Here is an 18795-nt window from a genome sequence, read left to right as displayed (position 1 = left end):
GTATTTATTAACAAAGCTTGTCATGATTTTTAACTGATTATTGCTCAGAGGATCCTCCCCTCATTAATATAAATGAATTAGGAGGAATACAGCCAAATGCTTCAAATGGGAATTAACACGAGACTGCGAGGTATAATTAGCTGAAAATACTAAATACATCAAAGTATTAATTTATATGTGTATATGCTGTATTTAAACAGTATACACTGATAGATATGCGCTAAAGATTTTATTAAAATTTGCATTTGGTACAGATGCTGCAGATATGTTTATATCAGCGTTTCTTGAACTTCTGAATACCAGTGGCGTAGTGTGGGTTGCCGGTACCCGGGGCAGGCAAACCGCTGAAGCCACTGGAGCCTCTTCCCCACCCCCCACTGGAGCCAAGCAGGGCCGTGCTGGGGGGAGCCTGGCCGGCCAACACAGCCCATGGCGGGCGAATCCCGTCTGACACCTGCGGAGAGCACCAGGGTTCCCCCTTGCCCACCTTCCTCCATCCGTACCCATTCACCGCAGGCCTGAGCTGCTCTGCTGCTTTCGCCAGGACCAAGTGACCACAAATTGTATGAGGAGCAGCTTTAACTAACATGTTTAGAATGGGCATGTCTACTCATGCGTGCCTCCATAGGAACTTAGGAAGCTACCTTATATCAAGCCAGGGACTGATGGCTGCTAGGAGATGGCTGTCAATTATAACTCTGCCACCTATGGTGAACGTAAGAACAGATCAAGGTTTTGAAAAGGGAAGGGGGTGGAAGCTGCTATCTGTCTCTAAGACTTCACCTCTGGAATTTTCTGGGGTTTCTTCGGCCCCTGAAAGAAAAATGAGCTGAAATTTACACACATACAGTTGCAGCCCGAGTATGGGGTTGTGAAGTTGGCAGGGATTGATGAAAAAGTTGGGTAAATGCACATTTAAAGGTGAACTTACCTAATTCATAATCTCTGAAATAATATGAGAGTTGAAACTAATACATTATTTGGAGAAGTGAAGCTTTCTCCGAATTTCACAGTGCAAGGAGATAAACAACTATCCGACTTTTAGAAGACATCTGAAGGCAGCCCTGTTTAGGGAAGTTTTTAATGTTTGAAGTTTTATTCTGTTTTTAATGTTCTGTTGAAAGCCACACAGAGTGGCTGGGGAAACCCAGCCAGATGGGCAGAGTAGAAATAATAAATTATTATTATTATTACTGCAAAATTCTCCAGTCAAGTAATGTGTACAAAAACACATATGCATAAGTAAAGGATACATTAAAAAGCATATATTAAGGAAAGTAATAGGCAACAATGATTTGTGTTCAGGAGGGAAATATTAATGTTAGTGAAATATGCTTTGCAAAAATGCCTATGTTGGGCAAGATTGCATTCAAATATGATATTTGCACTAAAATGCTGTTGAATTTCCACAAGGACCTTTAAAAAATATGTGTTAATTTGTGTGGAAATGTGGGAAGCTTTATAAGCCACATTCCATTCTAGGGAACCTGCTGAGGGCGACATGCCAGTGGGCGGGGCCAGAAGCAAAAGTGGGTGGGGCAATGAATGCAAATTTTACTTATGTGCGTTAGGCTTCTTTCTACATACTGTTGCACACCTCTCTATCCATTCAGGGGAGCAAGGGGCATTATGGGTTGAAGTCACATTCCAAGCAAGGCAAAAACGTTTGAGGAGTGTTCAAAGCAGAGGTAGGAGGAAGGGAGGCTGGGGAAGGGTCAGCCCTGGGAAAAATCCTGAGGGCCAGAAAGAGAGGATTGGAGGGCCGTAATGGGCCCCTGGCCCTGAAGTGCCCTACTCCTGATAGGGATTAAGGTAAAGGTAAAGGGACCCCTGACCATTAGGTCCAGTCGTGACCGACTCTGGGGTTGCGGCGCTCATCTCGCTTTACTGGCCGAGGGAGCCGGCGTACAGCTTCCGGGTCATGTGGCCAACATGACTAAGCCCCTTCTGGCGAACCAGAGCAGCGCACGGAAACGCCGTTTACCTTCCCACTGGAGCGGTACCTATTTATCTACTTGCACTTTGACGTGCTTTCGAACTGCTAGGTTGGCAGGAGCAGGGACCGAGCAACAGGAGCTCACCCCGTCGCGGGGATTTGAACTGCCGACCTTCTGATCGGCAAGACCTAGGCTCTGTGGTTTAACCCACAGTGTCACCCACGTCCCCTGATAGGGATTAGGGGTCATCATATGACGCACAAGAAGGGATTTGTGGCTGTTTGTCCAGCAGTTCCCTTCAAAGATGTGCCAGACCCTTGCCTGACACCGCCCTCAGCTAACTATTTCCAATCCTGTCACGGGCTTGAGTCCTAAAAGATCTGCCCTCCTTAACTGCTGCATGCATCGCAAGAGGAGAGATGAGTATGACAAGAAATAGTTTTGCATGGAAATTTGATTTCCTCCCCCAATTCGTTTTAGCTTTATTTAATTTTTAAAACCACGTCAATATCTTCAGCCTAGTTGACAGCGTTTCGTATCTGGGGACGTGTTTTTTCCCCTGCCTGCGGCTGAGCTGCAGCAGGGTGCGAGTACACCGTCTGAAGACAAGACCCTTCCATCCCATTAGCTGCCAGGTGGGGGCACAGCAGCCAGGGGCGGCACGGTGGGGGATCGATTGCAATAATCCCAAAAAGCAGGCTGCATCTGTGCAGGGAGTCCAAATTAAAGACTTCTTGGTGCTAGGCAGAGAAGGAGCAGGAAAAGGGACTCTAGCAAGGTGTCAACTTTCCCCTGCCTAGGGTGACATCCGCATCATACATTTAAAAGTACACATTGGGAGCTGTACTTTTACAGTTTACAGAGCTATAGTTGCCAACATTAGTAATAATAATAATACCTTTATTGCCATTTTACAACCTGTGCACAATGAAATTAAACAAGCCTCCCTCCCCCAAACACTCAGTCTTGTTGCACTTTGTACACTTATCGAACAACACACCACATTAGAACATATGGGCAGAATATGAGCCTACTGGATCAGGATAATGGCCCATCTAGTCTAGCATGGCCAAATAGATGCCTGTAGGACAGAATCCTCCCTCCCTTTCATTTATTTTCTTGTTCCCAGACCAGCAGCAAATTAATATGCTGATCAACCGCACCACATCTTTCAATTTTTTAAAAAAATCAACTTTTAAAAAATATTATTTTGAAAGCTATTGTGGTTGTTATTATTACTACTACACAGGCGTAGTATTCACACGCGTTGGCAAGCATGCTAAACTAAACAATACAATCAAGGGAAATGTAAAGGGAACAACTTTAAAAAAAAAATAATACAAGAAAGAACCATTTATTATTGTTATTACTAAGTTAATTAAAAGGAGCCCAGAGAAAACAATACAATCAATAATAAAAACATATTTAAAACGTTTTAGAACATTAAAAAATGTTTTAAAGACATTTCAAATTGTGGTTTTTTAAACATTTTAATCTAACTTAAGGCCAGTTTATATTTGCCAGTGGAACTCCAATATACTGGGTTTTGGAGAGTGAGAAAGAAAGAAAGAAAGAAAGAAAGAAAGAAAGAAAGAAAGAAAGAAAGAAAGAAGTTATGAATATCCTTCCAATATGAAGACCTTGAACAGCTGTTACCGGGTGTTTTGCTACACTGAAAAGTTACATATTCTTTATTTCTTGAACAGCCTTCTGCTTCTTCGGGCACTTCCAAACAACCTTATTGAGAAGTCTCCCAAATTTGTTTGCAGGGACATTACAGAATGGTAGCTACTTAATGGTGCTTCATTCTGAGTTGTTTGCAGGGAGGTTCAATTATACTACATCAAAGCAAGTGTTATCCCACACTTTCCAGTGAATTTCCCTCACTTATCACAAAAGTCTGATTTTGAGGGAACACAGGTTTATTGCACAAGACCTTTCAGTGAACTGTAATTATGTAACCTGAATTTGCTCTTATGTTATCGAATTTCACCCCAAAACAGTGACAAGCCCTCAGTTATCCCTGCTCTCAAAATCATTCTGTATATTTTCATTTTAAAGGACCATTACATTTAAAATTCTATGAATTCTGTTTATTTTTAGGGTTTTTTTTGCTAGTGTAAACAACAGAATCCTATGCTTTTAGGTATCTAAAATTAAATCACAGAGGTTTTTGGGTGGTGTTCCTATAAAGCAGATTTTTCTTTTGGCAGTCATTTCTTTTTACTGTGGAAAGGAAACAATGAAAGACAATATTCTGGGAAGTATCTCTTGAAGAGTTGCATCACTCCACATCGTACATATTCGGCAGTACATTCATGAATTTGGAAAAAAAACAAGTCTAAATACTAAAGCAGGCAGCTGCATGTTTTTAAAGACCACCAGTGAAAGATGAACAGGGACTGATCAGGAAAGAGATCTTGGGGTTGTGATATATAGTTCAATGAAAACGTTGACCCAGTGTGCATCTTCTGTATGTTTTCCTACAGAAGAATTCCTCAAACTTGGAAACATACTCAAATATGTATTTTGCAAGGGTTAGAAATTAAAACAATACCACAGAGTTAAATGCAGAAATGGACTGGAATAGAATTAAAGCATGCCAAAATGGCATGGAGCAGAAATAGACTGATTTGCCTATCGCAGAGGAAGGCAACATAGTGCCCTCCAGATATTGTGGATTACAACTCCCATCATCCTTGACCATTGGTCATGCAAACTGGTGTTGATCGGAATTGTAGTCCATCCAATGTAACTAGAGGGCACCTTATTGTCTATGCATGGTCCATCACTACTCCGGCCAATTAAGAACACAAGAAGAGCTCAGCTAGACCAGATCAAAGTTTCACCTGTTCCAATGTTCTCTTCTCACAGTAGCCAATCAGATGCCTGTAGGAAGCCCACAAGCAGCACATGATGCACATCACTCCCAAAAACGTGATATCCAGTAATTGGTATTCAGAGGCATACCACCTCAAAATTCATGTTGGTCGCTTCTATAACACTGTCCAACCATCTCGTCCTCTGTCATCCCCTTCTCCTTGTGCCCTCAATCTTACCCAACACCAGAGTCTTTCCCAGAGAGTCTTCTCTTCTCATGAGGTGGCCAAAGTATTTGAGCCTCAGCTTCAGGATCTGTCCTTCCAGTGAGCACACAGGGCTGATTTCCTTCAAAATGGACAATAACAACACACAGGGGTATGCATACCCCTAAACGTTTTGTGAATCTTTGTACTTTTGTTCATTTACTGTATTTATTTTCCCTGATTTGAACTATAAAATGGTAATTCTCTTGAGTAAAAATGAAAGTACCCCTAAACATTTTTTTAAAAAAAAGCACTGGCCATATCTCAATGGTTTTGCCTATGTCCCTTATAGAACAGATTGTCAAAACAAAAAAAAATTTTTTGTTTTGACTATGGCAGACCAACACGGCTACCTATCTGTAACTAGAACAGATTGTGTTACTGCACAAAGATTAGGTGCCTGGCAAAAACATTCCTCTTTAACCAGGCCTTTGGTTGATTTGATAGACATCCTATGCCGTTTTAAAATGTCCTGGATAGTGGTTTTTGGGTTGTTGTTATTGTTGTTATTTTGATTATGTACTTTGTGGTTTTATATTCTGATTTTATCCTGTGAACTGCCCTGAGACCTGTGGGTATAGGGCAGTATATAAATTCTAATTCTAATTCTACTACTAATAATGTTATCCTCTTCGGGAGAGGGAAGGCTGGAAATATACGTTAGATCCCCACAGAAATAACCTCAAGTTATTTCTGGGGTTAAGCAGGTTTGGGACTTACTACTATTTGGAAGGGACCCAAAATATAATATATTTGATATATAACAGAGAGGAGAAAACTAAGAGGATGAGCTTGTATGGTCAGGGTGGAGTCCTTGGATGGGCTAGAATGGCGTGCTGTTAAGTGTGGTTGAGAGGTGTAGACAACACCCGTCACCCATTTCAAGCCGCAGGAGAACATTGTGCATGTGAGAGAGGGGGAGAACATAACCTGGACTTGACAAACGGATGGACAAGGAGCAGAAAAGGGACCTCAAACAAGTGCTTGGATGGCAGGCTGCCAGCAAGTCAGAAGTAGCTTGGCCAGGGAAAGTGGTGCTCAGGTACAAGGATAAATAAGCTATTGTTATATGAACTGCAGGTATGTAGTAGTTACCCAAACTTTGCCATGATTGTCCCCAGGGCATAAGGTTTATTAGCTTTAATGTAATAGCAGGAACAAGTGCAGGTTCTACCAACTCAAATCCTATGGGTGAGGCAGTAGAAAGTTCAACATTCATTCATTTCATAAAATTTATTCACTGCTTGGTTGTAAAAAAAACGCACAACAACCTCAAAAAGGTTTACAAAGAGAATAAAACTATGATTATCAGTAAAAACTGTTAAAAACAACAATGCAAAGCATTAAAAAAATCTGCAATCTTGATTCAGATAAAAAGCTGACTGGGTGAACTTGGGCCAGTTCTGAAGGTCAACTCAGGATACTAATCCAAAGATCCCTGCCTCTATTTGCCTTTGATCACCCTGTTGGAAAAAAATGGGAATATTACTAGGACAGCGTAATAGCTGGCTGGGCATTCAAATAGCATTAGTTTAATGTTCCCTTTACAGGTTTGGGTTTGCTGCTCCGTGACTCTCTGTGTCTTAAATAAACACGTTAAACCTTTATTACTTCCCAAAGTGCAGCACTTGAATGCAAAATTATTCTTTCCATTAATTTGAAAGCATTCTGTACTGAATGGCATAACATTTGAAGCCTGCCAAAGATTTTCCTTTTCCTTTTTTTATTATTATTATTCCCAGTTTCAGTTAAATTTGAGTTCTCCTGAAAATGTTGTGGATCAATTTATACTTCATTCTCTCCTGAAACATTTTCCTCACTCTTAAAGCCAATGGGGAACACATTTTCAAATGTAAAGTGTCTCATTTAGCACAAGACTCTAAACTCCATTTACATCCTTTTATTTTAGATTCAGTGTTTGGAGCATATTTTTAAAAGTTACTTCCAAAAGAGTTTTAAAAATTGGGGAGGGGGAATCTTTCCGCCTGAAAGATGTCTGAAGGTAGCCATTAAACTGAAGGGCAATTTTTCTCTTCCACTTTAAAAGGCAGATTAGAGTTTGGTTTTACATGGAGATTTTCTGAACAAAAAAAAAAAAATGCTCAGAAATTCACAGTGCAAACTCTTTCATGCATCCACTCAACAAAAGACAATGTTGATGGTCTTCAATGATATGTTTATTAATATTTTTTTGAATGTACCGGCTCTTCAAAATTAGATGAACCAAGATTGCTCATTTTCTTTTCGCAGTAGGCATACTTTATTCCCAAGTTTAGTTCTTGGTTTTTTGAAATTGTGGGTGCTTTTATCTGACTGCTTTAAAACACACGTGTCGTCCCAAAACTTCTCCAAGAGAGCTGTCTGAAACAGCAGAATGAAAAATGGAATATAATATTATTGCCTCTTTGCTTTTAAAAATGTAGAGTTTTGAATATCTGTCTACTTAAAGGACAGAACTTAATGTTATGGCTTGTTTCTGGAAACAGCCGCACAAGCACAACAGGGAAGACAACAACTCGAGTTTTAATTTATTTGTAAGTTGGAGAAGTGTCATTTAAGCATCCTTGGGAAACAAATGAGTTGAAAGGTGTTAATCTATATCTATATTTAGGAAATTGTTTGTGTGTTCGCTATGCATTTGTACACCTCTTAAGATACTGTAACCAAAGTTTGCAGCGTCGTTTCTGAGATCAGGGAGAAGGTTTTCATCTCTGTTTGGATACAATTGGACACCAGTTCAATCAAGATGGCCCTTCAAAACTTCACTAATTATAACCATTGATTTCAAAAATTTATTGATTCTTCTTTCTATCTTATAATTCCCGAGCAATGAGAGGCTGCTGCGAAATATAGAAAGGGAATAAATTGTTTAGTAATATTCCTTTGACCTGAAACTATTTTATTTTATTTTATTTTAGGTGGAATAAGATCACCAGGAATGAGCTGCTCTCCTCATTGGCCTGATACGAAACGACATCTGTGGAAACTGTAGTTTTGCTAATAAAGCGTTAGCTCCAACTTTGAAGTGTGATTACTGACGGGCACGCTCCTGTGACACAAGTAACAGAGCAATCCTAAGTATGTCTCCCCAGAAGTAAGTCCTATTGGAATCAGTTACCCCTGAGTAAATAGGGTTAGGATAGCAGCCACAAAAAATAGGCCCTTTTCAGTGGTGCCCCAACCACTGAGAAGGGCTTTGTCCCTGGTGCTGCGCTCTTCCATTGTCTCTTGAGACAGATTGGTGCAAAAAAGAAGCAGCAGCAGCCGTAATATCTTTTATATATATATATAAAAAATATTTATTAAAGTTTTACAAAAAACAGAGATTTACAGAATAAAGAAAAAAACATAAAAAAGAAAAAAAAAGAAAAAATACATAAGATACAAAAATACATAAAAAAGAAAAAAGATATCAAGTTGTTATCAGGAGCTGGAGTCAGGTTTATGTCAGCAATTAAACAAAAACCAAATGCTGTTGTCAGTGAAGTTGAGCCAGCGTGGTGTAGTGGTTAAGAGCAGTGGACTTGTAATCTGGCGAACCGGGTTCGCTTCCCCGCTCCTCCACATGCAGCTGCTGGGTGACCTTGGGCTAGTCACACTTCTCTGAAGTCTCTCAGTCGCACTCACCTCACAGAGTGTTTGTTGTGAGGGAGGGAGGGAAGGGAGATTGTTAGCCACTTTGAGACTCCTTAAGGGGAGTGAAAAGAGGGGTATCAAGTCCCAACTCCTCCTCCTCCTCCTCCTCCTCTTCTTCTATTCAAAGAAACCAAAAGAGTGATACCAGCACCTCTTCCCAGTAGGTCTGGCCATAATGAGACAGTTGTGAGGGCTTCCCACAGCTGCCTAAGTCCCCTCCTCTCCAGGGTTTTTCTCCAAGCAATGGAAGCCTGTGTCTGCGCACAATCAATATCTCCTCTGCTCTTTTCATTCCTCTACATGTTCTGGGAGACCGGGGGGGGGGGGCGGGGAGGAAACTGGTCACAGCAGGAGGGGGTGGCTCTCTAGACTTTTCAGGAGCTTGCCTCCACTCTGCCCTCCTCCTCTCCAGCCTCTGCTTCTGCCTCTGATTCTGGGCTGCTCTCTGCCACAGCCTCTTCCAGCTCACTAAACCCTGTTGCCTCTTCAGCTACCGATGCCTCCTCCTCCCAAGCTGCTCCCTCTTCTCCCTCTGACCACTTGTCATCATCCCACCACCAATCCCCTGGCTATGAGCCTTCCCCCCCCCCCGAAGGTTCCTCATCTAGTGCCTCCCACCACTCCTTTGCATCCTGCCAGTCCATGACAGTTGTATTCAGCGGTGTCGCTCAGTTGACAACTAGCAGACTATGGAGGGAAGCCATTTTTATCTGTTCCCCTTGCTTTCTGGAGAGCCAGTGTGGTGTAGTGGTTAAGAGCAATAGATTCGTGATCTGGGGAACCGGGTTTGCGTCTCCGCTCCTCCACAAGCAGCTGCTGGGTGACCTTGGGCCAGTCACACTTCTCTGAAGTCTCTCAGCCCCACTCACCTCACAGAGTGTTTGTTGTGGGGGAGGAAGGGAAAGGAGAATGTTAGCCGCTTTGAGACTCCCTAGGGTAGTGATAAAGTGGGATAGCAAATCCAAACTCTTCTTCTCTGCCCTTCTGTGAAATATCTTCTGGAGGGTCCTTCAACCCTCTGGAGCATCCCCCCCCCCAAAAAAAAAATATGATTCTGTATGAGAAAGTGTATAGTTAGAAGAATTCCCAGGAGCTTCCATCTGACTCCTCAGCCACAATCTGGCCGTTGTGAACCTGTTGCACATCTCAGAAACTGCAGGTCAAAGATGTGGTCCCACATGTGCCTCTGTTCTTGCAGTGATTTCTAACAGAAGTCTTCCTGGAGGCTGGTTCCCTGTTTATAAGGCACCCATTTTTCTTCTTTAAATAACAGAGAGAAAGACACACTTTGATTTGGGCATAATAAAAAACTGCCAAAACAGCAGAAAATGGCCATGCAACTCAGGTTTTAATGAACCGATACCCAAAGCACCAGTCCTCTGAGCTGCCGCGTCGTCTTTCAACTCCCATCCCTGCCTCCCCCTTTTCCCCTCGCATCAAACCCGGGGAAAAGAAATACTGATTGGCAGCTTCTGCGGCTTGAGTGAATAAGGCATGGCTATATATCTTGTCAAAAAAAATCAGTGCGTACTTTAAAACGAAGGAGAAGAAAGTAAAACACAAAGATGAGAGGCATCATCTCAGGGTCTCCCACATTCTCATTCAAATTTCTTTTTCTATTTAGATTTCACTATATTTCCTATATAAAAAAAAACTTTCTCTTGCAGGTCTTTTTATATATATATATATATATATATATATATATATATATATATATGACAAAAAAAAATCCACCCCACTTCTGTCATTTAAAGCATGATGAAAGTGTCCAAAGGGGGGGGGGGAGAAATCTATTTTCAGCTGTTTCTCGTTAGAGGACTTTTTTTTGCCACTGTGATGAAAGCTGATGCAAAGAAAGGAAGACGAGTCATTGATGAAGATGAAGAAGCATTTCTGATCGGCCATCTGTTCAACCAATTAAACCCCCAGCAGATAAAGTTGTGTGTGTGTGTGTGTGCATGTGTATGTAATGTGTGAATGTGTGTGGTTAACACATGCAAATTTGCATATACATACTTATACTCACAGATATATATGTGAGTTTTTATGTATAGATGCATAGACACACACACACACACACACACACACGACAATACAATATTCAGGCATTGATTCCTGTGCAGAGAACGGCTAAATACACTCACACGCCAAGAAGTTCTTCAAATTCAAGATGGGATTTTGGCCCCTCTGGTGAACAAAGACTTCTATTAGCAGTCTTTTCTTTTAACCGTCTTTGTGCTGTAAAAAAATAAATAAAGTCCAAACACTATAATTTTACTTGGGGTGGGGTGGGGTGGGGAGGGGGAAAAGTTACAAAATACCCTAGGTATCTTTAGAAACAGCTGCAAAAGTGGATTCACTTCTGATGAGATTGGTGTTAATTACCAGTAAGGACTTCAGTATAATACTATTTAAATCATTTTAAATTATCCCTCTCAAAAAATTAATTTTTCATCAAAGATTACACACACAAAAAAATCATGATATCATCTCTGCAGCTGCGATTTTAGTAATAATTTCATCTATTATTACCAATGTCAGTTAGATAAAAGAAAAATGGCATCCTACTGTGCTGATTCCAGCATAGGCCATATATAGAAATTTTTAACTATCACTTATAATCGCCTTGATGAGCTTAAACCGCCTCTCAATTAACACCCTAAATGACACTGAGACATCTTAATGGAGGATGTAAGTAAAAGGGGGGGGGAGTCTTTTATCAAAGCGCAAAAAGCAAGACTCCAAGTTAAAGGCGGGGGTCCCACACACCTCGCTGTCCAATCCCATAATGATCCTTTATCTTGTTGTGGACTTCTTGAATAATAAATCTGGCGGAGCTAAAGGAGCAGGGAAGGTGAGCTCGCTTCCTCCTGTGTGTGCAAGGAAAGAGATCAGAAAAGGAACATGGGACAATGAATAGAGACTTCTCTATCCAGGACCACAGAACACGTCATTAAAAAGTTCCTTTTCTTATGGTCTAGCAGCCATTAGATTGCTGACCCTGAGCCAGATTCCCTTCTTATAGAATATATATAAACAACAACGAATCTGGGTGATTTAGGATTAGACAAATTCACGGAGAAGTCTATCAATGGCTACTAGCTCACATGACTATGCTCTGCCTTCACATTCACAGGGATGAACTTCACTCTTCCAAATTTCTGTGGCATCCTGTGTGAGACCAAAATTCAGCCCCCCACCTGAGCTCTCGCCTTCCATTCTGCTCAATTCACTACGTCATAGTTGGGACGCCCTGTGGTGTCCCCTAGGCTTGGCACCCAGTTCAGCAAAACCAGTCCCAGTGCCCTAAATTTGGTGGTGACCCCGACGTGCCAGATCCCTCACGCAGCCAAACCCCTGTACTTCACTCGACTGGAAAAGTCTCAGCGCGCTACTTCGTGAGTCGGGCTCAGTTTCCTTTGTGGGGGGAAAGGAGCATCTGGCCCTGCCCCCTTGCTCTCTCCTTTAATTGCACACATTTTCAAGAATGGAAGATGGGGTTACCACTGGTGGGATTACTTCTTGTTTAGCAATTTATGACTCACCCTCCCCAAAGTGGCAGAAATATTAGGTTCCCCCCGAAAAAAACTCAACAACTTTGACTTGCCCCCCAATAAAAGCTCAACAACTTCAGGTCCCGTCTCCCCAATGGGTAGATCACTGCTAGGTTTTTTTCCTGGAGTAGATTGCAGTTTCTTGGGAGCTGGACGTCCCTGTGCTAGAGCAACATAGTTGACTCTGGCTCATAATGTCCCTTAGAGTTTACAGTGTCCTGTAAGAGGACATGGATGTGCAGATTACTGGCTGGCTGGCACTCCTGTGGCATGTGGCGGCATGCTACAACATTTTGTTGCAGTCCCCACTCGTGTAACCTGATATGTAACACCAGCTTCAACTAGATGTTCTCTGTGTGCAATCTTCACGTTGAAAGGAGATGGGAGAGAGATGTTTTCAAATTCTATTCTGTGCCGTTCCTCGAGACAACAGCACCTTTGGAGAGTTCATACCATTAGCTCAGTTGCTTTCTCTTTGGAACTGCACTGCTGGTGAATTCTTGGTGGTTGTTATTACTAATCTCTGCAATGCCCCCAGAATCTGAGATGAAAGAGACTTGCACTTTACTAAGGAAAGAGGTTGTAGGTTGTTTTCTTATGAAAACATGGTTACAGGTGGTTCTTCCTTATATATATATATATATATATATATATATATATATATATATAGCTTCCCAACTGGATCTCCTAGCAGGCTCACCCTAAGCCACTTTAGGTTCATTTAACTGAAGATTTAATCTTGCAGAATGGAAGGCCTCCTACGCTACGTCTTATGCCTGGATGAACCCATCCCTGGCTAACTGGACAGGTACAAGGATGAATGATAATACATCATCACATTAGCAAAATACTGCCTTTACACATGAGATCCTGAATGAAAACATGGGCCAGGCATTGACTTCATTTACTCTGTACAGCAAGTCAGAAGAAAATAAAGAGGTGGTGAAAATTAAGAGTTTTCCTCTGCAAATGATCCAGCAGCAGTATAAACCACTCTCTCGTTCTTTGAAACTGCAGCACGGGTGAATGTGCTATTTAGAGGAGAGGGAACGGCGGGGGGGGGGGGGGAGAGATTGCAAATGAAACTAAATGAAACTAGCAAAGATTAATTTGTGTGTTGTAGTCATCGGCAGCTGAGGTTCACTGCTGATGACTGTAACTTGTGAAAACTAGCACCACCATATGCAAGCCATACATGTGGCTGCTGTAATTTGCGCAATTACCGTGGCTCAGAAAATGAATTTATGAGGGATTTCTGCTCGGGATCTCCTGGTCTTGTTTCTGAAGCAGAACCATTGCCTTAGGAATTTTCCATTCGCCATTTGGGGGGTGGGCGTATGCAGTTTGCCACAACCAACTGTTTAACGGTACATTTTGAAGTGCAAGAGCTCATTAATAGAACATGAACCAAGCATGCTGCCCCTGTTTACACAGACAGCTCCTTATCCAGCTGCAAATATACAAGCAGAAGCCAGCTTCCATTTCATCTTTTCTTCCAGCCCTTGACCTCTATGTATTCATTTAATGGCCTGAACAGAGCCTCCAAACATCTGTAGGCACTAGACACTCATAACACTAGAACTCGTGGATGTTGCAAGGTTCAGGTCAGATAAAAGAAAATACTTCTTCACACAGTGCACAGTTAAGCTTTGGAACTGGCTCCCAGAGGAGGCAGTGATGGCGACCAACTTGGATGGCTCTTTTGTTCTTAGACATGCATGTTCTATATGGACATTTGGGAACATGCATAGGCTCTGTTCAGATTTTGGATCCATGCCTGGAATTTGGGGACTGGAGGCCCTCACCTTTCCCTAGCTGCCTTAAGTCCCATCCTCTCCAAGGTTTTTTCTAATGATGACTTCTCCACCATGTCTGTCTTTGCTCTGCCCACTTCATACCTCTTCAGGTTCTGGGAGACCAGGGGCGGGGTGGGGTGGAGCTGGCCACAGCAGGAATGGGAGACCCACTGGCTTCCTCAACAGCCTGTCCCATCTTTATCTCTTGACCCCCTCCTCTCCAGCCTCTGCTTCTCCCTCTGCTTCTGGACTGCTCTCTGACACAGCCTCTTCCTCTTCAAATTCTGATACCTGCTCCTCCAGTGGATTCAGTTCCAATCCTCCATCTGATGTTCACTAGTCATGGATTCTGAATATGTGAACAGGGCTAATAGCTTAGATTCAAAGTTGTTCCTTTGTTCAAGTATGGGTGGTATTTATCAACTTTCCTCTCCATATGCAGACCCCACCCTCATCTATGTTATCTCCCACCGTTCCCAAGGATCCTCAACCATTTAGGGGGCAGTGCAAGCTCTGCAGAGAGAAGGGAAATAGAAAATTGGGAGCAAAGACATTGTGTTTAAAATACCAAATTAGAGGGAGTATTGTTGTTGTTAAGTACTATCGAACACCACAAATTCAATCCTCAACACAACAATTAAATTGGCGCTATTTGTCAATAAAATTGCAGGCATGTGTGGTGAGGAATTGTTTAAAAATGACTGGAGTACTCTTCAAATTCTTGGAGCGATCCAGGAAATTTAAATTGGCTCACAGGCTGCTTGGCCCAAACTGCCCACACACTTCCAAAATGGAGTGCTCTTAAAAAATGTGAAGAGCTGCCACACCACACGGAACAATTCAGAATTCGGAGCACTTCATCCCATTAGTCCCCCCACCCCACTTTGAAAATTATGATAAGCGATTCATTATTGGATCTGAGTGTAACAGCATTCCAGTTACACACACACACACAAAGTGCTGCATCATCTAAATATTTATTAGAGCTGAAATGAATTTTCAAGGGCTAGTGTTTTCAACATGAAAAGGGAGGGGGGTTTGTCACAAATGTATTGCTGCCCCCTTTTGATTGGTGCGTTCAAGCAACAGTTTAAAAAAAGAACAGGGCACTTGTTCTCACATTTGTTTGTTCCAGCCAATCAGGTATCCACTGTGATGATGTCATGGCACCACAACAGACCTCTTCTGATGCTGGATGGCTTTCAATGAGGATGAGACAAATTCCCAGAGGATAAAGGATAAACCTGGCCACTATGTCCTACTTTGGGAGGCAGTATGCCTCTGATGGCTGGTTGCTGGGAAACACGAATAGGGAGAGTGCTGTTGCACCCAGTGCTCACAGCCTTCCCATAGGCATTTGTGTGGCCATTATGAGGACAGGATGCTGGACGAGATGGGTCATTGGCCTGATCCAGCTCTTATTCAACCTGTGCACATGAGCTCAAAAAGTGTGTACCAACCCATTGGAAGAAATTTAAAGACTATTTGAATAAATATTGTAATATTAAAGATATGTAACCACTTGAAAGAATCAATTAGGCCTAGGACTAGATTGGGATTAAATAAATAAATAAGAAAATGTACGATAAGAAAAGTTAGGAAACATGATTATGACTGTGATATGGTTTTATGAAATAATGATATTGGAAACTGCTATATATAATTACTAAGAAATTCAGAATGGAAGAGACTAGAGGAAGTCAAGTAACATGTAGATGAAGATGGATTTTAATTATTTAATTAAGTTTTAGTTTATGTGGTGACTTGATGTATTTGGTGTTTCATATTCTTTTTTCCTTTTCTTTTTTCTTGTCGTTTTATTTTTTCCCCTTTTATTGTTGTTAACTTTCTCTTTTGTTATGTCTTTGTATGAAAAATAATAGATATTATTGTGAAGAAGAATAAGTGTGTACCAACCCAACCCCAACATCATTGCCCCCACCAGCCCCACTCCTTCCAACCCCAAAGATGGGATTTGAGCCCAGGTCTATTTCATTCACTGCTCATCCTATTAGCCACTGCATCACATTTCCTCTTGTATGTACTTGAATGTCCCAGAAAGTTTGCTGTTGCGGTGGAGAACAGCAACCATAAAACATCAAAGGAAGTTGTGGAGGCCATCAGTGTAGGGAATAAGGTGCATATAGTGTGGAACTCACTGCTGTATAAAACTTGGGCAATCGGATTTTCTTCTTTTCTCAAATGCGTGATTTAATTCTGTGTGCTTATAAAATTGGGAAGGAAACACATAGACCTAAGGCTGAATGGAAATTTTGTGAGACGAGCCACACAAAGAGCTGTCTCTGCAAGTGCCCAGGTCAAACTGGTTAGAATCCCTGTGACCGGGTGAGCTTCTGTTGCTCTGTCCCAGCTCCTGCCAACCTAGCAGTTCGAAAGCACACCACTGCAAGTAGATAAATAGGTACCGCTGTGGCAGGAAGGTAAACTGCGTTTCCGTGCGCTCTGGTTTCCATCCGTTGTGCCAGTAGTTGTTCAGTCATGCTGGCCACATGACCCAGAAAGCTGTCTGTGGACAAACACCACCTCCCTTGGTCTGAAAGCGAGATGAGCGTCTTCTGATAGATCTATCACTTTATTGTTTGGCGCCCAGCCACGCTCCCCTGCGAGTCTCTGCAGCTTCTGTTTACGCAGTGTGGCTTTGGAGCGGTCGTAAAGCAATTAGCAGAATTACACAGCGTCTGTGTGTGAAAGGGCAGTAAAAAAAAGTCCAGACGTTTCTTCTATCCTAATACCTCTTTATTGGGAAACAAAACAGCGCATTTACAATCCATAACAGCCATCAGAGTGTAGCTGCATTTTGCCTGCGTCCTTCTCTCTCAGCTTGCAGCGACGCAACAGAACTGCTTTCGCTTTCCACTCAGCTCACAGCATTCCAAGCTGCTTTCGTCACATCCTGGCGTACTTCCCTTGTACGTGCCTCCTCTCAGGCTCGAGGCACAGAAGGTTAACCCTTCACTACACCCAACAGAGCGCCGCAACCCCATAGTCGCCTTTGACTGGACTTAACCGTCCAGGGGTCCTTTAGCTTTACCTTCTACCTTTACTGACTATGATAATGTATACTTGGATGTGATAAAGCTTTTTCTTCTTTTTTCTTTGTTCACCCCCTTAAGTTCCTTTTCGGGAAATAAGGTGGGGTATAAGTTTAAATGAATGACTGAGTGAATAACCAAGCGCTTTGACGTGACACTGATTTTGCCCCACAGTTGCAGTGGACGGCTGGTCTGCCCATGATCTGTAAGATTAAAAGGCAGCACCTGCACTGGAGATGTCAAAGGCATTCAGGTCCTGGCCTACACCTTGCGCAGTACAGATCTGTAGCTGCTTTGTTGAACGGGAAGGCAAGGATGTTGTTTATCTTATTTGCGGGAAAGGAAACTTCTATTAATATATCAAGATATGATGCCACCCAGAGAAGGTGGGGGCTGCGGGGGGAGATTCAGTCATCATCCTCAGCTATATAAAAAATAGATCAAGAGATTTGTTTTGGAAAGAGGGAAGGATGAATGCGAAAGGAATGAAATGTAATTGCTTTGCAGCGCAGATGCATTTTTAAAGACCATAAAAACAACAACCCAACATTTCCAACCAAGGACTGAAATAATTACTTTATTATTTAGCAAAAGAAGATTATTTAGAAAGGAAACAAGTGCAGGGAGGGGGGCACAGGAGAAAGAATCAAAGAGGAAAGTAAAGCAAAGACCTGCTTTATAGACATTTGCACACATTCTTACGGGGACTTTGTCGCTTAAATGTTGACACGCTCATAATCATAGCTAGGTCTAAATGCCTTAGTCATGGCAGGGGGTTAAAAAAAGGGAATATTTGAGAATAATGTGAATTAAAAAGGCAAGTTAGTTTAAATTTCTGTTTGGTAGGGCCCGAGGCCTACAACTCTAGTGGGAATTTCCTCTAGCCGGAGGGTTGATGAATGCCCCTAATGAAGTTGGACAACCTGGAATACATGCATAAAATGATTTTAAATATTGATATGATGTCATTGTGTGTCTGAAGGTATTGAAATGTTCATTTTCTGAGCCAGACAGTTTGCATTTAATTTATGAAAGGGGCGGGATGCTTATTTACATTTTAGTAGCTGCCTGCACAGTGTATGCAAATAGCTCAAACTAATCACTTGCATTAACTAATAGCCACACCCTTTCCCCCCCCCCCCCACTTCCCAGATAATTGGCCCTATACATTCTAACAGTAAGTAAAGAAAACGGACCCTTTGGTGGGTATCAGTTATAATTAACCTGCTCTTTGCATGCCAGAAAGCATGCCTGCATTTGCTGCTCAACACACATATCCTTTGTTAAGCTGAAATGGGAAATGGCAAAAAATTGAAATCTGACAATATTTTCCCCGACTGAAATTGCTGACTTCAAATACAAATTGAGGGAAATTGCTGAGAAACTATTTCCCCCCCATTGTCTTGGAGGAGCGAGGATTAGCTTAATAAACGTGGGAATAAAACAGAAACTTTGATCATAGATTCCTAGAATTGCAGAGTTGGAAGGGACCTCGAGAATTATCTAGTCCAACCCTCTACAATGCAGGAATCTTTTGCCCCGTGTGGGACTCAAATGCACAACCCTGAGATTAAGAGTCTCATGCTCTACTGACTAGCATATATTTTTTATATTTAAATTTTGAATTTTCTTATTTGTTGCCATCTTGGATGGGATTAATTATTCATATGTATTATGATGTCAAGGGAGGCGGATAGTGCTGTGGGTTAAACCACAGAGCCTAGGACTTGCCG

At 42.0% G+C, this 18795-nt stretch overlaps 1 protein-coding gene across 1 annotated transcript in view; it reads left to right on the top strand.

The window, feature by feature from the left end:
- The window catches only part of LOC310746359 (uncharacterized protein), a gene marked incomplete at its 3' end in the record, with an annotated part of 33886 nt that extends 21825 nt beyond the window's left edge, over positions 1-12061 (top strand). Inside the window, exon 4 of the mRNA XM_083580111.1 lies at positions 11929-12061. Coding sequence (XP_083436237.1) covers positions 11929-12061 — 133 coding nt within the window. The remainder of the gene's footprint in view (positions 1-11928) is intronic.
- Between the last annotated feature and the right edge of the window lie 6734 nt (positions 12062-18795).

This window comes from Podarcis filfolensis (genome assembly GCF_964270895.1).
Source record: "Podarcis filfolensis genome assembly, chromosome: 1".
In the NCBI taxonomy this organism is placed as follows: Eukaryota; Metazoa; Chordata; class Lepidosauria; order Squamata; family Lacertidae; genus Podarcis; species Podarcis filfolensis.
This window is presented reverse-complemented; position numbering and strand designations above follow the sequence as displayed.